Consider the following 23,203-nt stretch of genomic DNA (forward strand, 5'->3'; position numbering starts at 1 on the left):
GCTTGTTGTTATGTTATGGGTGAAAATGGAAAAAAAAGATAAAGCACTCCTGTCTACAAATAGATCGATTTATTCGTTGTGTATCAATTGTGTCGAATGTGAAACTGATAGTGTTTTTAAAAAAAGTATTAAAAATATCAAATTATTCCTAAATGTGTACAAAATTTATGGATTCAGTTTTGTTTACGGGTGCTTCATTTCATTATTAGAAGGAACAAATGAATTATTTACCGAAGATAAAAAGGAGGGCACTTTCCAATACAAGATGATATCTAGCGGACAATTTAGAGGAACTTTGACCGGACAGTGTTATTTTCATGACGAGACCAACTTACTGTAACTTCGTATTTTTAATAAGAATGATTTTTAAATCTTTATCAGTCCATATCTATTAGAAGATTCAACTTAAATTTTCGACCTTGATTTTTTGTTCCTAGAAGATATTCATAGAAGTTTTGATCAACACCAAAAGTACCATAAGATAAATAAGAATCGTAAGTAAGTTCCCTCATTAATCTGACATGCCGTTTATGTTAACCTAATTACATATTTTGTTTAGTTATTATATAGTAGTACTACAAGAGGAGCTAATCAACGACATTCATATCATCAGCATATGTAACAGCCAGGCAGGTTACTTGCCTTCCAAGTAACGCATAAGCCCTGTCTGGCGTTACGACCATTAAAAAAAGGGACAAAACATCTTACACATAGTAAGAAAAAAGATCCTTTCGCTCTAGTTCCATGTATATTTTTCCTGTCCTCATACATAATTTCTGCTGAATCATCTGGACCGTTCTATATTGAAAGGACGATTTTCATCAAACTGGGATTATATCTTTTATGAGACCCCTAACGTTTGGTGCTGTAAGACTTCGTGGTAGGTCTTCTATTAATTGCTCCGTTCGATGTATTAATCATCTCCTGCGCGCGCTTTCGGTTTATAAAAAGAAAAAAGACCATTGATGATAAATATTTTGAAAAAGGTACAACTTTGATAAAAGTATCTTAAGATGCAATATTACCAAAAGCAAATTCTTCGGAAATGTTTGTCTATTGAATGAAATTTATTTCCAATCGTATTCGGTAAGATATTTGTATCGTATTCAGTTCTCACATCCATACAAAGTGTGAAAAATCTCGCACAATTTCTCGTCTATGTGAATCTAATAAAATATTCAAATTATCAAACCGACTTCATTCCGGGCGTCCCTTGTCAGATGTAAGTGCTTTCTGTTTCGGCTTATCTCGTCACGATCGGATGCCCTTCTCCGAAAGCCAAAATCATGCTTAAAGAAAGGTTAGCACATCGAGTACCTTTTTGGTCGCCATTGTACTGTTTCGCATAAATCTGATGACAAATTGACGCCCACGGGAAGAAATTGCTCGCTGGTAATGTAATGCTAATGGTGCTGCTCGAACCCAAACAGTAAACGTAATAAGTGAGTGAGCAAAAAGAAAATAAGCAAAAGAAAATTACATCTAATTCTACTTCTATCAAGAAATGTTGGACTCCACGCACTCAATTTAGCAGCCCACACACACCCACACACGCATGGTCTGTAATTCCCAGGGTGTGATTTTGCGATGGGAGTTTTCTATTTTTTGGGACTTTGGGTGAAAAGCGCTCGGGTTCGTTGGGTTAACTTCATTTCCAGTTTGAAATCCGAACGTACCTTGGAGGAAGGTTGGTTCTTCCTGTCAGTGTTAACGTGTGGAGTGAATCCAAGAACGAACGCACCGTCTGGAGAGGGACCCATTTCGCCGTGCGTTGACATCTGTTCTGACTGGAGGTAATGAAATATGTGTCCTACCGAAACTCCAACAGGTGTGTCTACCACACACCATTTTGAAGCCGTTCCATTGCTGTACGAAACGAAGCAGCGGAATGAAAAAGGATCCTTCCGGCAGCTTAGTTCGTTTAGGTGCCGTCGAATTATGCTGACGATGGTATCTGGGAAAATCCTTCCAGCGTGTAGACTAGAATCGGTGGATATGTGTGTCTGTTGGAGAATCCATGTTTGAGGTTAGGGTACCGTGAACCACCTTTTCGTACAGTTTGGTCTGGTCCCTCTCTTAACATGAAACGGAAGAAAATGCGCTCCTAGTAATCCATCAGAATTTGGAAAGGCAATGTACGCCAACATCACTCCGCTCCACTGTTACCTGCTAACGACGCATCTTTAAAAGCCCCGAAGCGTACAAGGGATAAAAGGAAAACATTAAAGATATACTGACGACGAAGGCAGAGCGTATGGCTAAAGATATCAATCTTTTTCTACTGGTGCTGTACCACAAAATCCTGGTACGAGGAGAAAGGGGTGAGTTGCTAACCGATGGATAAATTCCCTTTTATCTGTACTTCCGGTTGCGCTGGTAGATTTGCTCGTCCTGAGAACGTAAAGCCGATAGACTTACCTGAGGAAAAGGAGGAGTTGTATTCGTTCCTTCGTTATAGAACTTTGCTTTATGTACATTTTCCGTAACTATCACGTTACTTCAAGAGTTGCCAGACGTTTAAGATTGCCCCGATGGGTAAATTTCTTCACCAACTTCAAAAGATCATCATTGCCAATAAATCTCAAGGCTGTAGATTATATCGAGTTTTTGGTCCCAAAACCACCAAAGAACTCGGTAGCAAAACACTCAATACCGAGGATTTTGTGGAGTACCCCGAAAAGCTTGTCAGGTACTCTCTGCTTCCCAGACATCTAAACCTAACACTGAGGTTTTGACTTAGAAAACCGTACTCTGGAGTACGCCTGATCCACCAAACTTCAGCGACTCTCTCGTGTGCCATACCAAAAGTTGATTGAGATATTTTGCCAACAATTTGAAATGTTCGAAATTTTCTTCCAGCACTACCAGTTACCGTCTGTTGTTGGGGGAATGGAGGTGAAAATGCTTCACAAGGACAATTCAACCGCGACGATGTGAAAATGTTCACATTGGCTCTAGAGCAACCTGACTGGCTTTACTGGATGGCAGAAAACTGGAAGCGAAATGGAACAAATTTTTCATCCACCGGAACTTTAATTAAAATATCTTTTGCCTACCGTGTTTTGGGTCGGAACCGGGTGGAGGATCCTTTCCGATTCCGCAGGTTTGTTCCTGTGATACTATCTTTTCGCTAACTTCCTCTCTGTCACACATCCACACACTAGCGGACTGTATATGCACATTTATTGTATCACAAGTTTCAACTGGCACTCTCAGTACGTGGCACCATTTCCATTTGGGTCTCTTATGTGAACTACTACTGTTCGCGAATGGTTCACATGAAATGTTGAGGATTGCAAAATAAACCCTCGGGACAATTCGCATTCCGTTCTGTTTTTTTTTCCTGCGTGCTTTGCTTATGAAAATCCTCCCGTGGGGAATTTTACTACAATTCAGCTCCTGACCTAGGTACTACAAACTAATGCTCCGGCGGAAGTCGTATACTCATATTTCTGAAAGATTATCTAGCGGAAAAAGCACCACCCGCGGGGTGGTTTTTTTTTTGGTCCTTCCTGCCGGGGGAAAGTCTCGCTCTATGTTCCTTCCGTTCTTTGTCGTTGTGGCGCTTGCGTTGGTTTCATTTCGATCGCACTACGGTGTGGAGAAGCGAGGTTCACTTTAGACGGGTGTGGAGAGTTTTTATCGACTTAGCGTGCTTCGTTTACGTTGTAAATCGTGTGTGAAATTATGACATAGCAATGGAAAGGCAGACTTCTGTGTAAAACTAGTACTTTCAAATTCTGAAGATTAAAAAATCAAAGAATTTTCAGCATTTAAGTTAAGTATTACCAGTTACCAGTTTTGTAACACTTAAGGATAATTATTTGAATTACCTGCCATTACTAACAGTTCTTACTATCAGGGTTCAGATTGAAACTGTACAGTCATGTGGAATATATTTCACTCTTCTATTTTTAATAGGACATTCCTTTCTAATGCCTTTTTAAGCGTTCACGACTTTGCAATAAACGTTAAAATTTGCATTCATACAGCTTTAATACAATGGATGCAATCGTCAACCTATTTTCTGGCCGGTAGGAGAACCATTGCAGGGCTTCATTTAATTTAGTAACCACAACTGCAATTACTACACTTTCATTACACTGTCGCTTCACTGTTACAGAAGGATCAAGCTTGCAGAAAACGGGGAATCGGTACCATTCGCTTAATCTCTCTTTTTTCCTATTTTTGTTACATTATTCCCTTCATTCCCGGTCAGACTGGTTTTTATTACATTTTCATTTTTTTACGCCTTCCCATTACCCGTACCATTAAAGTTAGCTTAGTTTTCTGCGCGTTTGGTAGGTTTTTTTTTATTGTTGTTGTTCCTGTTCACTTAGAGCGAATTTAATCCTTTATCTCGCGTTTCTTGAGGCCAATGGCTTTCTGTCGGTTCCTTGACGCCATTAGCACAGGCAGCGGTTAACGAGCTGGCAAACAGTCCTTACTGCCATGAAACAAAACCACCACTTCAGTGCTGGTAGTGCTGGTAGCAGAACGACTCAAAAAAAATACATCTTCCGTCTGTAAACGATGTAAAACCAAGTGCAAGACATCCATCAGCTTGGGATCAGCTGCTGCGGGAACATTTTCTTTCTTTGCTCGTTTCACAGAATCAGAAGAGTTTAGCAGGAAGGTACATTTGCGAAAGGACAGCTTTTCATTTGCAGATGTAGTTTTGAGGGTTACGTGAAATGATGGATGGAATGAAAAACAAGAGGAAACGGGTGCTAAAGATAAATTTGTCCGTAAATACATATATTGTTATGTCAGTTTGAGCGTTTTGTTTGTGTCTGTCGGGAATAACTAATATTGTTATGGAATTGTATACTTATAAAACTACTTATACTAAGTATGTTAAAGCACTGAATTGTTTAGTACAGTACTTTAACTAATTGATATCGTACTACTATATCTTTTACCCAAATTTATTTTTGCTTTATTTGATTTTCCTTTTTAAGACCTTTTTTTCTTTTTTTATTATATATTTTAAGAAGCATCTAACCTCTTCATTAGCAACTCTATTGTTTCTTGTATTCGACATAACGGAATAGGAAAAAATCATCCACCCATCATCCTAACATAACAGACGAGACACAATAAAAGAAACCATCCCTAATGGCAGACAACAAGCGCCTGAAGATATGCAACAGGATGTGACGTTGCAGAAAAGGGGCCGAAGAAATGGTTGATTGGTACTCAGACACGATGATTAAACGGATCCCATAGTACGATATCATTCAAATCATTTTTCATGCGAAACAAAAAGAAAGAAAAAACAACACAACACAACACTTACTAAGAAAACGATTGTTGCAGCAAAAAAAAAAATGAAGCAAACAAACGGAGAAAAATCTTGTGCAAACTGGGAAAAGTAAAAAAGCCAGTAGCATTAACAATGTTTATTTGCTCGTGAAAAGCTATCCGTCCCGCAAGGAAACGTGTAAGAAGGAAAACTTTCCACCGTTAGAAAAGCTTGCACAACAAGCAAAACAGCCCGGAATCGAAAACATAAATTGGATTTGCGCTTTTTCGTGTCACTGTTGGTGAGTGTGAGAAAAAGAGAGATCGTTTGTGTGAGAGAGAGAAAGAGAGCAAAGAGATACAAACATACAAGAAAACAAACTTAACAAAGGAAAAAAACAAGTTGCTGAAACAATTTTTACCACCCCTTGTGAAAGCAATTCCGCCCTTAACGAGGATGTATATCCATGTTGCTATTTTTTAGTTCTCTATTTGGTTCTGTAACTCTCACGCACACGGTTGAAACAAGATTTTCGAGCGTATTGTTTGTTGCCGTCCTCGGAGAACTGGTACATTTCCACTGTAGAATTTAATGTTTTGTTTTTCTTTATCTGTTTCAATTGCTAGTTTCTGTAAGTTCTTTCCATAGTTTTTAGATTTACTTTGTCTGCTTTCCAAAAGCTGATGTCTTCTGTTAATATCCCAAAAACACTAGTTTATCCTACTTTCTTTTTCTTTTGGTTGGTTTGTTCCATCGAAAATCCAACTAAAAATCGAATATTTCTTCAAGTTTAAACAGTAAAAAGTAAAGGAAGTTGGTATGGAAAAAGTGGTTCAACTCTATTCCTTCTTCGAGGAAGTACAATTGTTTCCAACTCCACCCTACTGATGTAGATTTCTTTGTGCATTTGCTTTGTCTAGTTAAGTCATTCTACCCGTGGACGTGGATTTAATTTTCTTGCTCTGTGCGCAAAAAAAAAACGCACACACATAAACACAAATTAATTTCGTTCCATTTGTGCAGACTTCGAGGGAAGCTTGTTGCTCGGAATTACTGGTTCGGCAAATTATGATAATTGCGTGACTTTTCCCTTTTTCGATTCTTGCCTTCTAGCGGACGTGTTTCAGGGAAGATGAATTTAATTTTATTTTTATTACTATCGCTAGGGTAGTCATAGCTTGTCATCCCAACTTAAACACTGTTCACTATAAATGGAAAATAATTTGTTGAGTAATAACGCAACTTTCAAAAAGGAATATACTTTAGGTTATTAATTTATGCTGATTTTATGCTAGTGCGGTTTCTTCAACGAACAGTTTATACTTTGAGCCTGGCAGGATTTACATTCAAATCATCTAATCTTGTCTATCCATTCCTGTTTCGAGGCAAGTTTGTTATTATGTTTTGGGACTCTCTATCAAAAAATGATCTCAACAGACAACGATGGTGATGGAAGCAAGTTTGCATAGGACCACAATCAAATAGAAGATTCGAAAAGTAGTCCTCGACAAAGGCCGGAACACCGTAGCATACCGCGAAACCATCCGGTACACAATGAGATGGAAAAGTGTAGCTCACCAGCCCAGCCGAAACCAACACATAACCACACGCCAGAAAAAGGATGTTGAAAATGAACGGAAAACAACTGCGGTCACACCTATTTTGTTGGCCGGGCCGGCCGGCAAAGATAAAACTTTGTCCTTTTTGGCGGTGCGAGAGATTTTCCGCCGACCATTTAAGGGGCAAAGCGTTAACGGGTGAGAATTGTTTTCCCGTGTCCACTTAAGCTAGTGAAACCTTTCTCCTGCTGCTTCCAGTAATGCCAACCGTAAAGGTGGTAATAGTGTCGATACTGAAGCGGGGGAAAAAGCAAAAATGAACGCTACGAAGCGAACGCAAACACAAACCCACTGGAAAATGGGTTCTCGGGTGCAAGAAATACCGTGTGTTTGCGCAAGCTGTTTGCGTGAGTCGCCCTATGCCGTAATTAAAGGGTAGCAAAAACGAGGGATCCGTTTTCGGTTGGACGGTCCTGACGGTTCCACCATCTTGTGTACCAGCAGAAACGTATCGTTCGACCTATCTGCAAATCCACTCCGACCGTGTCCATGGTGTGGCTGGTAGTTTAAGTCCTTGACCGCAAACGTGCGAACGGATTTATGCATGTTGCTTGAGTCCAGATAGCAACAAACGTGCACAGCATGCTAGTATCTACGGTTTCATTGGTGTGGAAAGCATTTATAATTAGTAGTTCTTTTTCTACGTAATTGTTATGAAAAGCTTTAAGTTAAACTAAGTACTAGAATTCTGGTATAGAGAAAACTTAGTTAGTACAACGACAAAAAGCACTTCTACTGTTTCCCAACAGATGACTCCACCACGAACTGTCACTAATGTTTGACAGTTGAAATGTCAAAATTTTAAATATTACTCATTGTTCGTTATTCTTAACTGTGGTTAAAGCATTACCAAAACTTGATCAAATCTCATGAATTCAAAATAATACATTAAAAACGAAATATAATAAAGAAATGAAGTGATTTCGTTTTTTATAAAATTACATTGGGTTCAAAGCCGATTTTACAATCGCTTCCTTTCTTCTACCTATAAATTTCCATTGCCACGGTCTCTTCAATCCAATTGGCGTGATTGGTAAAGTTCTTCGTACAGCAGAACCCTTCAGCTGTGACCGTTAACGGATACAGCTGGTAAACATTTGTCATTTATCATTCGGGTAGTTTTCCTTTGTCTCTTTTTTTCTCGCAGAACATAAAGTGCTAATATGCCTTGAGTGAGTGTGCGCCTGAAGTTTATACGATTTTTATGCGCTCTTCTTTTGTTGTCGGGCGTAACCAGGAAAGCCATAAATTAGCTTCCTGTCTTAAAAACGTATTGTAACGCGTGTGCCACCTGTTGAAGGTACACTGCACTAAGGATGGGCTGTTTAAGGCAAGATTTATTTATTGATTAACTTTAACATGTCGTATTTTTACTTTTTTGTGTAATAAAAAAAATCTACAAAAGCTTACAACTTCACTGTCCTCACGATTCGTCTCAATAACTTTTCTCTTTTTTTAATTGGTGGACAAATATAAACTGGACCACTTCACCCGGTGGGAAAAATTCATCTCCTAGCCCACCCGATCGTTCTTCCTCCCCGGGATGTTTTGCAAACTTGTTTGCCCCGAAAGTCGTACACAAGGGCATTCACAAGGGGCATGACAGTTTATCAATTATGCAAACGAACTAACGAGACGGGCAAGAAATGAAACGCAAATGAAAAGAAACTGCAAAACAACAACAATCAGGCAAAATTTTCACTCCAACACCTTCAGGTCATGACGTTTTGCGGAGGGATGACCCTCACTGCTGTATCCTGGTCACGTCACCAGAATGTGCGAAACACTGCAGAGGAGCAGCTTTAATTCATTTACTCGCCAAACCTTCTGGTTCGGTTAAAAGTTTCACCCCCAAAAAGGGGATGGTCGGGGTTGTTCGTTCAGCTGGAAAATCTGAGGCCACGTGGTGAAAAGTGAAGAACTTCCCATCGATGGTGCAACGTCCGAACGAGCGACGGGTCGTTTTGCTCGACTTCCTGTGAAAAAGTTATGCTTTTGGTTCCGGGTGAAATTATTCTCCATCATCGCAAAAATATGTATCCCTTCTTGCTAGCAAATCTATTTCCATTTCTACCTAAGCTTCCTGCACAATTGGTACGATTGCTAGTCCATTTTCAGCTCGGTCCGGTTACTTTCATTACCAGCCGCACTAGTCTCACATATACATACTACCAACCAGGGCACCTCTTTCTAATAGTATTTGTCTCATTCGCACGGCCATTAAACTGAGCTCCGGCAGTTTGGTTGAAGTTCAGTACTCTTTCAACTTCAATTTTACTCTGGCCTGTTCATATCTCTAATCCCTTCTCTCACCCTATTCCCCCTCGTCTCCCATACAAAGCAAGGGATCCTATTGTGTCCTGGTGCTAGTCTGTATGGTACCTCTAGCAAGTCATTAGCTTGCCTGCTCTGGTGGTGGCAAAAGCATCGTTATCGCTTCCAACGTCATGAAAACAGGTTGTGAGCTTTATGCGGGCCACTATGGCTACTGTCGCTATACGCCCAAAAGCGACCGAACAGTCCCGACGATATGAAAAGCACGGTGAGGATTAAATTATAAAAATTTCATTACCATAACCACTAGCCCGGGTGAGTGTGGGCTCCGGCCCTTACGGTCGCATCCTATTTCCCGAGTGGAGGTTAGTTTTGTTTGCTTTTATTTTCCGCGAAAAAACAAGATTATCGGTTGGAAAATTAAAGAAAATAAAAACAACCGCTATTTACTGTGGTAACGGAAATGGTCTGTAGGTGGGCATTTTTTATGTTATAGAAAAAGCTGGGAACGATGAATGAGGGAATTTTCCCTATTTTCTAGTTTGAAATATGCAACCAAAAAGGGACGCCTGTTGATGCAATTGCACATCGAACCTGATAATGGAGGCGCCTGGTAGTTTGATCGTGATTGGAAAAAATTGGCATCAATCTATTATGCCGCAAGTGTGGAACACGATGCTGCTTCACAAATCCGCAATCAGCATTACGTTGTGGTTCGTAGCTGGAAAGATGTAAAGCGAGAAAATGCACAAACTTAAAAACAAAAAAAAGGGCGCATTATAAGAGAGCGCAACCTAACGATCCGGGTTTTCCAATCAAGGTGGCTCAACCTTCCACTTGGGAAATCTCACCGTACCTAAGGGGCAAAGGTATGTAAATTGAACATTACTTCACAGAATTGCTCCTGTGGGGTCACAGTTGGGCCACACCGGTACGTTCGACACGCGAACCGACAGGTGATGGATGGAAATGCCATTTCATAACGCCATTCGATTACCGATTGTGGTAAAAGAGCGTTTTTGAAGTGTGAAAGTATGCAAATTAATTCGTCTTTGCGAAAGAGGCACTCGATTGAATGATGAGGAATCGTAACAAAAGAATAATTACAGCTTTTTGTTCATAAGGAACAAACAAAAGTTTTTTCCTTTTGTACACAAAAGAGAAGAAAATTGTTCTGGATGCATTTTAAACAAACACAAACTATTTAAAAAGCGTATATATTTACAAACTTTGGAAACTTAATTCAAGAGAAAAGATTACTCATCAATTAAACGTTCTTTTCAAGTCTTCACATCTCTAATAAAAGAACTATTTCGTTCCAGCGCGTTTATAATTTAATCCAACAAGCAATGTACATGCTGCTGCATTGAGGGCAATAGTAATTGGACACATTTGTATAATTTCTATCTTCACCTACGCGTTTAACCTGTTCAACTCCGAAAGGAATTAAACTTCTTCACCAGAATCGTACCATCTCATTAGCAGCAGTCAGGACACGCAGCGTTTACCGAGCGAGTACGAACGAAGCACCTAATGACGTGGGCCAATTTATGTTTTCTTGAATCCTTAAGCTCCTGCCGTGCGAATGACGTACTGTTACAGCAACCTTGTGCTCATCGTTTCCGTCATTTAGGCACCTGATACGTTCACTAAAGGCTGACATTCATTAAAGACAAAGCAAACATTATGGCCAATGTACACAAGCCAACATAAAGCTGGATCACATTCAGACATGACATGAAATGTTGAGTTAAGTTTTCATTTTATGACAAAATTTGTCAACGAAACTATGTTGAAAAGCAGTTATTAAAATTTACTTCATACCGTGGGCGAGAATGCATCTAATTTTCGTAATGGATGTATACAGGCCGTCTTATCGTGCCACCAGTATCGCATACATTTGACTCATCCATCATCTTCGCTTTCGCCATGAGAAGCGATCGTTAGGATGCATATTTTACAGCAAATTGCAGTGCAGATAAATGTAATATATAACCTTCACCGTGGATGAGTTTGAAGAAACCATTCAACAGCAGGAAAAAGGGAGCGAAATTTGTCGCACACCTTTCTGCGGAATGTGTTTTATTAACTTTTTCTCTGCAAACTACAGTTCCGCTTTCCGCATCACGCTTTAAGGCGCACTCTGCTGAAAGCGACGAAAGATTATTTTCGCCCTACTCCCACTGGTACAAAAGTATGCAAAATTTCCTTCTTGTATCACTAGCTGATACTGAAGATGGAAGCGAGGCAGAAGACTTGTGTGTTACCCATGGGGAGACAAAACAAGTCGCCCTTTTCATCATCTTCCTTCCCATGTGTAACATGTATGAGGGCCAATAGTGATGCCAAAAAGTTTTGTGCATAAGTTTTTCCCCGTGCAGTACGTACGAAAAATGGTGAGCTGAGTGGGGAAACATACCTATGTGGCTAGAAAGTTGAGTTCATAATTTGCAGCAAGTGTACAGCAACAATCTTATTAAGCGTGACAACGTTTTGGAAGAAGTCTATTGCCTGTCTTATTTATAGAAACATCTTTCTGCCAGTTTGATGACTAGTGGAGTTTTCCAGCTGGAAGTTTTTAAATGATTATTGATCAAAACGAATGCTTAAGGAACTTTTCCTCTTCATTTGAAATTAGTTTAAAACATCATTAATTGTTTATTTGATTGATTTAGCATGCAATTGAATGGTCGAAATAAAAAAGGAATTGCCTTAAAGTATGCAATCCGCATGATAAAGTCTTCAGAATAAATCTTCAGATCTTTTTTTGGAAATCGTTGGCAACAGCAATAAACCCGTTCGTTAAGCAGTGATCAACGCATAAAAATGGCGGTAGGATTTGTATTATTTTATCGCAAAGTGCTTTGTCTAATTGGGCTAAAATAAACAAATATTTTGCTGGCTTTTATATATCGCCTTTCCTTTAAAAATCCTATTAAAGATCGAAATTATTTAGTTGCATCTAAAGTATGATCATTTTAATCTTTTTAGAGAAATTAGCTAATTCCACGTACCAATACTAATTTGCATTGTGTTCCGCCTATAGTTATAATAATTACACCAATTAAAGATTAAAGATTATGAATCGAATGTCGCTATTTGATTTGGATAGATTGACCAAGGTTGTTAACAATCCACCTAATCATACTGCCCTCTTTCGTGAGCTTCTCGTGAACCCCCGTCAAGGATTTAAGTTTTTCCGCTCAGTTTGTACTGATCGTTTGATTTTTCCCCTCGGATTCGCTTTCTCCCGTCATGCACGGTTTTCTTTTATTTAATATCCCTTTACTAATGCATTATCAAGCTTATTTATGCACCATTTACTAATGCCACGCTATTCCATTTTCTGCTTCACAGAGCGGCGCTATAGACACCGGTGGTGGTGGTGGTGGCGGCGGTGGTGGTGGTGGAGGAGGAGGTGGAGATACCACGAACGACACGGACGCGGAAAAGGAAATGCTCCTGTCGACGGCCGAATCGTCGGCCTACTCGGCACAGGAGGTTGCTGCCCGGCTACGGGTCGATGTCCGAACAGGGCTACGATGGTCGGAGGCGAACAGTCGTTCCAAGATCGTTGGCTACAATGAACTGAACGCACTGGACGATGAGCCACCCTGGATGAAGTATGTGCAGCAGTTTAAGAATCCACTCATCCTTCTGCTGCTGGGTAAGTGAACCACGAAACGGAAACGGAAACGAGTTTATTTATGATTTTTTAATTTCATTTCTTTTTTAAGGTTCTGCCCTCGTGAGTGCCTGTATGCGACAGTTTGATGATGCGATCAGTATCACCATTGCGATCATCATCGTCGTAACGGTGGCATTTATCCAAGAGTATCGTTCGGAGAAAAGTCTGGAGGAGCTCAAAAAGCTGGTCCCTCCCGAATGTCACTGGTGAGCATTTATCAAACACATTTAATGCATACATGAATCCGATACACAAATTCTCTATGATTCCGTTCAATTATTCAGCTTACGAGAAGGACGACTAGAAACGTTTCTGGCTAGAAATCTCGTACCAGGCGATATCGTGTATCTCAACGTAGGCGATCGCGTACCGGCCGATATACGAATCTTCGAAGCGTTCGATCTGTCGATCGATGAGTCGAGCTTTACCGGCGAAACGGAACCGGCGCGTAAAAGCGTCGAGGTGGTACTGAACGCCAACAACACAAAGAATCATGCCAGCATGAAGAACATTGCCTTCATGGGCACGCTAGTTAGGTGTGGTAATGGAAAGGTACGGCACGCTTCTCATTGACAGTATTAGTTTCAAACCCGGATTGAAATGTCCTTTTTTGTTTCCACCCCCACACACACACAGGGTATCGTAGTTAGCACGGCCGAAAACAGCGAGTTCGGCGAAGTCTTTAAAATGATGCAAGCCGAGGAAGCGCCAAAAACGCCGATGCAAAAATCGATGGACATACTCGGTGCCCAGCTAAGCTTCTACTCCTTTTGCATCATCGGCGCCATTATGCTGCTCGGCTGGATACAGGCCAAACCGTTGGTAGAAATGTTCACCATTAGCGTTAGCTTGGCCGTGGCCGCCATTCCGGAAGGTAAGTGAGATTGTTCGCGAAAATGGAACGAACGAGTTTCTTCGCCGCATCACAATTTTCACCCATACTGATACCGCTGCTATTTTGGCCAGTGATAAATGGTACTAACGAATTACTACTTACGTCTTACGTTTGCCAACTAGCGTCAAGGGTAGTAGAGCAGCGCATTTGTTATGGTCGCGTTTCTTTTTATTCCGATTCCGGCATTACAATAAATCAAACCGGAATAAGAAATAGTTTCAATGTTACGCTCGAAGTAAACTCGATGACTCAACCACTGTACGTGTGCTTAATGTTGTCGAATAATGCTGGCAAGCTGCCAGATTATGAGTCAAAATTGCATTTTTCTTTCGTGGGTGCTGATAGATAAAACAAATTTTCTTTTGGAAATATATTTGCTAATGGGATAGTTCTGGCTTTGGATCATCTTTCTAGTTGTATCTAAGGGTTTAACAAATCAACAAGTTTTAAATAAAATGTTGCTGCTTTGAATGCATTACATTATTCACTTATCCATGCTTTGCTTTTGTAAATCATTCATTAATACAATTGATAAATTTTTATAAAAGTATAAAAGAGAATTAGTCAATTTATTGATAATAATTGGTATTGGTATGCTGGGGCGGTCCGGTGGTGCATGTGATAAACGGCGCCAGTCCACAAGGCCGGACCGGGTTCAAATCCCATCCGGACCGTTCCCCCGTAGCAAGGACTGACTATCCGGCTACGTGGTAAAATAAGTCTAGTAAGCCAGAAATGGCCGGCGTGACCTGTAAGGTCGTTAAGCCAAGAAGAAGAATTGGTATTGTCGTGGCCGTTTATTTGATTGTTTTCCGCAATTACTCTCAATTTCAGGTCTCCCGATTGTAGTGACTGTTACGCTAGCACTCGGAGTCATGCGCATGGCCAAACGTCATTGCATCGTAAAGAAACTGCCAACGGTCGAAACACTCGGCTGTGTAACCGTCATCTGCTCGGACAAAACCGGTACGATCACAAAGAACGAAATGACGGTCACCGTCATCATTACGTCCGATGGATATATGGCGGACGTGACCGGTGCTGGGTACAATGACAATGGAGAAATTCACATCCGAGATTGCAACAGTATGGATAATGCAAAGACCAGCATTAATCAGCTGCTAGAAGCGGGTGTCGTTTGCAATAATGCGATCATCCAAAACGACACACTGCTCGGACAGCCGACGGAAGGTGCACTGCTGGCGGCGGCGATGAAGAACGGCCAGTATTCGGCTGCCGATAATTTCCTGCGCATTCAAGAGTATCCGTTCAGCTCGGAACAGAAGATGATGGCTGTGAAGGCGGTGCCAAAGTACGCCAACACGAAGGAGGAGATATTCTTCGTGAAGGGTGCAATCGAGATGGTATTGCCCCAGTGTACAAAGTTCTGGTACGGTGGACAACCGATCGCTTTGAACAAACAGAACGAGGCAGAGTTCTTACAGGAAGCGTACGAAATCGGTCGGAAAGGACTGCGCGTACTAGCCATTGCACGGGGCACATCGCTTCAAGATCTGGTGTACCTGGGACTGGTAGGAATTACCGATCCACCGAGACCGCTGGTACGTGAATCGATCGAAATGCTACGCTCGAGCGGTGTGCTGGTAAAGATGGTTACAGGAGACTCGCAGGAAACAGCCATGGCAATCGGTGAGTGTGTGTTTTTTATAGTTTGAATAAGTTAGGTTTTCTTTTTATTGACATGAATAGTACATGAAGGGAAGGAAGGATTTTTGGGAAGTAAGAGACGAACCTCTCAGGGGGGACAGTCTTTGGGCTTAACCCAATAGATTTTTAAGACCATGCAAATGGGAGAACTTGTTGAATTTGGTCAGGTGCAGTTCGTGCGCTTGAACCGCTACGGGAACATGGATCGGCACCTTGACAGGGTAAGGTTCCGCCACAGGAAGATCCTTCACGACAACCTCCTCAACCGGGACTTCCTTGATCACCTTTACTACCTTCACATGCGGAATTTCCTTGATCACCGGCACCTCGCGTATAAGTTCCACCTCACGCACTACCTCAACGGGCACTTCGACGCGTCGATGCACAATCTTCTCGACCGGTACTTCCTTAACGACCTCCACATCACGATACACGGTAATTTCGTTCACCACCGGTACCTCTTTGACGACGGGCACTTCCTTCACGTGGGTAACGACATGCTCTTCCGGTACCTCCTGTATGTACGGCACTTTCACCTCTTTGATGGTTGACACGCGCTTTTCGATGTGTTGAATCTCCGGAACTGGGATTGGTACCGCAACTGGTACTTCCACTTTGACCAGCTTTGCCTGGGAAAGTGACACGTTCAGAATCGCCACCGTGGCGAGGAATAGAACCTGCAATGGAAGTACAGAAAGGTTAATTAGGCGTCTACAAGACTTCAATTTTGTAGTCACGGTGCGTAGCTGTTAACATACCAGTTTCATGATGTTTGTGTTGAATCTCTTCTGACCGCTGCTTACTTGTGGGATGTGTCTTCGTCGGAAGTTAAACTGCTAATGCGTTAGGGTACCATTGAACAATCGCTTTTATACCTGACCTTTTGTCGGTGGTTTTTTGGAAGGGCTAAGGGTCCCATTTGTGTTATATGATCGGTATGTGTAAAGGAATGCAATCTAGCAACGTTACTTAACCAAAGGTGTGCAAACTTTCAGAATTGCTCGATTCGTTTTCTCGCTCACTCTCTTTGTTCTATGTAAACTTTTCTCCATGATCATTACTTTCTTTCTATTTCTTTTCTTCATGATAGCTTATACATTACATTTTATGATAAAACATTACTATTTTTAGTCTCCGCTTAATACATCATCTTGATAGTATGATACGTGTAGTAACGAATTATTCACTATTAAAATGAAATTATCATAACATGAATATCACAGACAATACATGATACTCTTCACGAGGATCACAGCTAGTGGCAAACAGTTGGACAAGTGGAATTGTAAAATGGATTGCCAGAGAGTTTCTCAATCACGATCAAAGACCTTGGGTCTGGTATGCCGCGGATGAGATTCTTTAATATAATCTCCAGAGTCTATAATCTCCTATCTGCGCATATCGCATATTCACATAACTCATCCAATATTCTTGAATCGCCTTTACTATCAGTGTCCGAATGGCTTATATCCACGAATCACGCGCAACTCTATTTAGGTTAGAGTATTTAGGATTTAGTCTAATTTCTGGGTCGCATTTCAGCCGGTTCAGGTTCATGTTTATATCATGAACATAACTTCTTCTTGGGCTAACAACCTACTGGCATGTGACTGCTATATATTGGACTACTATATTTTGCGCCAGATAGTCAGTCATCGCCAAGTATTGACCATTTTAGATGTCGATTCACGTTCTTCGGAATAATTAAAATCGTATGTTCTGAGGAATCTCAGTGAATGATCAATATATTCCTAATGATTTATTTCGGAAAGCTTTCCGCTAATAGCTGTATAGGAGTTTAGTAGCAATGTATAAAGGGTGACCCCGAAAGTATAAGCACGATTTAAAAATTAGATATAAAATTAAATCTGTTCCAGAAACTTAATGTTTATTTGATAAACAGTATTTGCGGTGTGTTCTGAACTATTTCCCAAAAAAAAAATTTTTTTAATTCAATGGTATGCCAATGATCGCACTTTTGATCTGACGCCTCCCATCAGGTTCAGCACACACTTGTCCCAAACGATTTTCGACACTTTCTTCCAGTCTTTTTTTTAAACTATCGATATTGTCCGCAGCTTTAAAATGTTTTCTCAAATGTGCCTTGGTTAGCGCCCAAAATAACTCAATCGGTCTGGCTTCAGGGCAGTTCGGGGGATTCATTTCTTTCGGCACGTACCGTACCTCATGTTTTTCATACCATGCGATCGTGTCTTTGGCATAGTGAACATAGGCCAAATCTGGCCAAAACAACACTAGACCAGCATGTTTTCGTATCATGGGCAGCAAACGTCGATTCAAACACTCCCGGATGTAGGTATCGGTCCTCATCGTCTCCGTTATCACAAACGGTTCGGACATCATCCCGGATTCGCAAATGGCTTGCCATACCATCGCCTTTTTTCCGAATTTTTCGAGAAATATTGATTTGTCGGCTTCTTCGACATCTTGGCTTTCAGGCACGGTGTAGTATTGACTACCCGGAAGAGTTTTGTAGTCCAAATTTACGTACGACTCATCGTCCATCACGATGCATGAGGATTGGCGACACAGCAGCTTGTCGTACAGCTTCCGAGTCCGATATATAACGCATGCGGCCTGCTTTGTACTCCATTTCGGTTTCTTTTGTTTTTCATATGTTTTTAAATTCATTCTTGCCTTGGCACGTTGGACGTTACTTCTTGATGTACCCAGTTTTTGAGCCACATCGCGAATGGAACTTTCCTTTCTTTGCTTGAACGCTTTTGCTATTTCCCGGTCCAACTGTTGATCGACAGGACCAGGATTTCGGCCACTTTTCGAAGCATCCTCGAAGCTGGACTCCTCCCGAAATTTTCGGATGGCGGTTCGTACGGCTCCGATACTCACACCTTCCGATTTCGCTAATTGACTTAGCGAAATGTTAGGAGTCGAGCACCATTTGTGCACAATGCTTTTGCGCTTTTTGACAGAAATACCTCGCATTTTAACAGACGCTATTGAAAAAAATAGTTTTAATGCACTAGCTAGTAGCTTTGAATGTAAACAATCAAGCATATCAAGAATTAGCTGTTTTACGTCATCCCTTTACTAGAAACGTCATTTAGAAATCGTGCTTATACTTTCGGGGTCACCCTTTATCCCAGTACCCAGAACAAACATATCTGAACAATACAGTTTGATAAGAATTATTTATTTGTTTAAGTCATTTGTAATAAACCTCAAACAAATCAAAACATCGAGACAAATAGATCGAAAAGTTCTTTATTTGAAGTCTTCAGAATTGTCCAAGAGTGGTTAAATACTTTTTATGAAAGTTAATGGAAGACATCACAAGGAAGGTGTTAAAGCATACCCAAGCTAGGAACTATTTCTTCATGTTTCAAGACTTCATGTTTTTTGTATTGGAAGTACTTTAAAAGACTTTTCCTTTTGAGTTCTAAATTGGTCCTTCTGTCTCAAACCTTTTCCGAGTTATAATTCATTTAGTGTGGTCAGATTTCGAGTGTTTAAAATGATACTATAAATATGTATTATTACTGAAGAAATTTAAATGCATTCATCAAACGGATTGGAGATCTGGCCATGTCTTCGCGACTTGCTCGACCATGAGCAGGCCGAGAATGAAGAAAAAATACATTTATCATCAAATATTTACAACTCACAACATCAATAGGAAAAAAATGAAGACATTCCATTAAATCTATACATAAAAGTAATACAAAAGTTTTAATCGCGTATAATAAATATCTTTATTCAAGCTTCATGCCGAACTGCTGCAACTCGCCAACTTCCCTTCATTATCCGTCCCTCTTAATGGTTTACCATTTTCTTGAAAAATCCCACCGGATCGGGCAAGTAGTTACCGGCTAAATTGTGAAACTTGTCCTTCAGCGTGGGTTCCGCCGGTTCCACCACAGCCACAACCGGTGCAACCGGAGCTGGAACGGTGTACGGTACCTGCACCTCTTCTGGTTCGTGGTACGGCACCGGGAATGGCTTCTTGTTGAAGACGTACCGCTTGTACGGTACCTCACGGATTTCTTCCACCTCCTTGATCACCTCGATGTGCTTCTCGACCGGGATGTGCTTGATCTTCTCCACGTGCTTGATCACCTCGTACGGTACTTCCACCTTTTCGATGACCACCTTCTCGATCGGAACTTCGCGAATAACCTCTACCGGACGTTCGACGACGATCTCCTTTGTCACGGGCACATGCTTCACGACCTCGACCTCCTTTTCCACCTCAACGTGCTTCTCAACGGGAACACGCTTGATGATCGCTTCCGGTACGTGCTTGATGATCTCACCCTTGGTGCGCTCAATCTTCGGGATGCCAATCGGCACCTTCTTGATATGTGGCACCGGTACCAGTACCGGTACGTTGATGTCGTGTGTGGCAATCGACACTTGAAGGAGCGCTCCTAACGCGCAGAGGGCCAATAACTGCAAAAGGGAATTTTAGAGTTAGTTATGAAGTGTTTCAAATTCGATACTGGAAGGTGCGTTGTGCTTACAAGCTTCATTTTTGCAAGTGTTCGGTTCGATGGGTGATGTACGTTTGATGTGCTATCGTTCAGCAGTCGTTCGCTTTTATAGAAATATGGGTTCGAGAGCTAGCGCAAAGGAATGTTTACCCAACTTTCTCTCTCCCATTCTGACCATTCATTAACAGAAATTCCTGAGCAAACCCTGAGGGGTTTCCCTCTCACTATGCGCCTTTTATATGACCTTTCCTATGACTGTTGATTCTCTCTTACATTCCCTTTATATTAGTGAATAACATTATTATAACAAAATTCTTTCTATTCAACCCACAGCATCTAAAATCGGACTTGACATTGTGCACATGCAGGCAATGTCCGGACACGATATCGATCAGATGAACGAAATGCAGCTGGAAAAGATCATCAACACGGTCAGCGTGTTTTATCGTGTCACGCCCAAACACAAGCTCGCGATCGTGAAAGCACTTCAGCAGAACGGCCACATCGTGGGCATGACGGGCGATGGAGTCAACGATGGTGTGGCGCTGAAGCGTGCCGACATTGGCATTGCCATGGGTAAAAATGGTACCGATGTGTGTAAGGAAGCGGCCGATATGATCCTGGTAGATGACGATTTCCATACGATTATGTAAGTTTTAAGCCGTCCGGCCAAGCGATAAGACTATTTAAACGTGTTTTGCTTTCTGCTTCCAGTGCTGCAATTGAGGAGGGTAAAGGTATCTTCTGGAACATTCGCAACTTTGTCCGCTTTCAGCTAAGTACTTCGATTGCGGCCCTCTCGCTGATTGCACTGTCCACGCTAATGGGCATCTCGAATCCACTGAATGCGATGCAAATTCTGTGGATCAACATCATCATGGATGGGCCACCGGCACAGTCGCTCGGCGTCGAACCGGTGGATCAGGACGTGCTGAAACAGAAGCCACGCAACGTCAAACAGCCGATGATTTCGAAATCTCTCATCATCAATGTACTGCTGTCGGCTGGCATTATCATTCTCGGTACGCTGTGGGTGTTTCAGCGCGAGATGGCTGACGGGACGGGTGTAACGAGCCGCGACACGACCATGACCTTTACCTGTTTCGTGCTGTTCGACATGTGGAACGCACTGAGCTGTCGATCGCAAACGAAGAGTGTGTTTCAGGTGTGTATCGCTGTGACATACATTAATGATTAATCAAGCAGAGAGCAATAACATTTTTATTCCTCAATTGTAGATCGGACTCTTTACGAATCGGATGTTCCTGCTGGCTGTCGGATTTTCGCTGCTCGGTCAACTACTGGTCATCTACTTTCCGCCTCTCCAGATGGTCTTCCAAACGGAAGCCCTCTCGGCGATGGATCTGCTCTTTCTCGTTTCGCTCACCTCGAGTGTGTTCATCGTGTCCGAGCTGAAGAAGTGGTTCGAACGTACCATGGAACGACGAATGTACCGCAAGCGAACCGAGCTCGATTTCGTATGACAAACGGCTCCCAAAGATGCTGGAAGATTGCACAAGGACTAAACGGTAGAAACATACAACCGGTAAAAACTGTAACCCGACCGAGCAATGCGAGAGGAAGCGGACCACCATCCGACGGGTCGTCAGTGAAGACATGGCGGATAATTCGGTTGCGATGACGGCTGCTACTACCAACTTCAACAACAACAACAACAACAACACCTACCACCGAAGATAGTAACCAAACGACGACAGTAACAGTAAATACGGAACGACGACGAATGACGACGATCGACAACAAATTTCGTAAGGCTACAAAGAGAACAACACGGAGCGTTTGTGACATTGTTTTTTATTTCGTATCCGTTTTTTTTGGAACAAACTACTATTGTTGTAAGCAACAACATAAAAAAACACACACATTTTACCACTATTCATATGCCATACCGATAAGCGCTGGACCCTGTAGTGGACCTACCTGAAGGAAATTGAACAGGGTGAAGAGTCTCAACGATCCAAAAATTGGGAGAGTTTTGCTAATAGTGCTCAAACAAAAGGAGGAAGGAATAATTGAAGCATATTGAAATCGAAAACGATATCCTAATGCCACTCTATTTTGGACATGATTTCGACTAATACAGCAAAACTATAAATCATTACGGGAACAAAGTGGAACATGGTACACTACATATTTATGGCTTGCATTTGGACACCTGGAGAGAGAATAACAGACAATTAGATGCAGCGTAAAGTGAAGCTACTAGTAAAAGTACATTGCGAGGGTTTGTTTGTTTTTCAACAATAGCTTTCAATACAGAAAGGGATCTCCTTTTTTGCTAAAACTTTTGTGTACCAACGACTAAAAAGAACAAAGTTATAATGCACCATTTTTGTTTTTAGAGAATTTATCTTTTATCTGTGCAAATTTATAAACTTAAACTTATTCTATTACGAAAAGAAATCAACTATATTTATGCTCAAACTCAGACACAATCTCGCCTTATGTTATAGTACTGTTTTGTGCCTTTCTGTTACTTAGAAGCTTAACTTCTGAGCTCTGTACCCGTGTTCCGTTCCTTTGCAAACCAAACCCCGAACAACGGGTAAGTTTTGCGATTTCTCTTCATCTTAGATTAATGTTTTATTTTATCATTTTCTGCAACAGAACAGAACGGCATAGGGCAAAGGGAAATAGAACGGAGAAAGGGGGAAACAATGAAGAGATTGAAACAAAGTACACAAGGCTTATTATCATTCGACTATTCAGTTAAGTATTACTAAGAGAAGGCCTAGGTACGGTACTGCATAGTAGCTAAGTATTTAAAGCGATTCAGTTTGATAACAGTCAGTAATAGGCTAGAGTAAAAGTGGGACACCATGCAGCTATACACAGTAGGACGGACGTTGACCGACGCGCCTGAAGGCTGTGCATTCAGTGACTATAAAAAGGGTACTATAAAGAGAAGAACAAAACCTTTAAGTTGTAAAGAATGCTTGTTTGTTTTTTTATTTGTGTTTATAATTTTATTTCCTCTTTAGTATAGTTGTATGCATTTATTTTCTTTCCACTTTCTATTTCATAAGTTTTAGATACGTGTGATGATTTTTCGTTTCGGTTTGTACATACGTTGGTGGTTTTGGAAAAGTTTAAATAATATTGTGATATAACGGTTACCTATTGTGCATGCAACAGGGCAAACATCAAACCCTTACCAATACCATTAGCTGTCGTATAAGCGCTTGCAACTTTTATGTAAACTATCTGTGACAATCGGCAGACGGAACAGGAATGCAAAAACACGGGTCAGGTCGGTAAAGATCCGGATCCGGTACACCATGCACCAAATTGAGTCTATCGGCTGCTAATTGTGCTTTTGCTTTT

At 41.3% G+C, this 23,203-nt stretch overlaps 3 protein-coding genes across 4 annotated transcripts in view; 1 reads left to right on the plus strand and 2 right to left on the minus strand.

The window, feature by feature from the left end:
- The window catches only part of LOC125770143 (calcium-transporting ATPase type 2C member 1), a 55,501-nt gene extending 32,689 nt beyond the window's left edge, over positions 1 to 22,812 (plus strand). For both annotated transcript variants that reach the window (XM_049439467.1, XM_049439466.1), the window contains exons 2-9: positions 12,496 to 12,805; positions 12,876 to 13,032; positions 13,111 to 13,378; positions 13,463 to 13,700; positions 14,556 to 15,371; positions 20,192 to 20,507; positions 20,573 to 21,023; positions 21,097 to 22,812. In XM_049439467.1, the coding sequence (XP_049295424.1) occupies positions 12,595 to 12,805; positions 12,876 to 13,032; positions 13,111 to 13,378; positions 13,463 to 13,700; positions 14,556 to 15,371; positions 20,192 to 20,507; positions 20,573 to 21,023; positions 21,097 to 21,342 (2,703 nt within the window). In that variant the 5' untranslated portion in view covers positions 12,496 to 12,594 and the 3' untranslated portion in view covers positions 21,343 to 22,812. The remainder of the gene's footprint in view (positions 1 to 12,495; positions 12,806 to 12,875; positions 13,033 to 13,110; positions 13,379 to 13,462; positions 13,701 to 14,555; positions 15,372 to 20,191; positions 20,508 to 20,572; positions 21,024 to 21,096) is intronic.
- LOC125770279 (mantle protein-like) lies at positions 15,378 to 16,659 on the minus strand. The gene is made up of 2 exons (XM_049439687.1): positions 16,148 to 16,659; positions 15,378 to 16,066 (listed from the first exon to the last, which is right to left on the minus strand). Exons 1-2 carry the CDS (start codon positions 16,154 to 16,156, stop codon positions 15,500 to 15,502), a joined length of 576 nt encoding a protein of 191 aa, XP_049295644.1. The 5' UTR covers positions 16,157 to 16,659; the 3' UTR covers positions 15,378 to 15,499.
- Positions 18,605 to 20,183, minus strand: LOC125770273 (titin-like). The gene is made up of 2 exons (XM_049439678.1): positions 19,889 to 20,183; positions 18,605 to 19,817 (listed from the first exon to the last, which is right to left on the minus strand). Exons 1-2 carry the CDS (start codon positions 19,895 to 19,897, stop codon positions 19,182 to 19,184), a joined length of 645 nt encoding a protein of 214 aa, XP_049295635.1. The 5' UTR covers positions 19,898 to 20,183; the 3' UTR covers positions 18,605 to 19,181.
- Positions 22,813 to 23,203: the final 391 nt, after the last annotated feature.

Source organism: Anopheles funestus, chromosome 3RL, assembly GCF_943734845.2.
Source record: "Anopheles funestus chromosome 3RL, idAnoFuneDA-416_04, whole genome shotgun sequence".
Lineage (NCBI taxonomy): Eukaryota > Metazoa > Arthropoda > Insecta > Diptera > Culicidae > Anopheles > Anopheles funestus.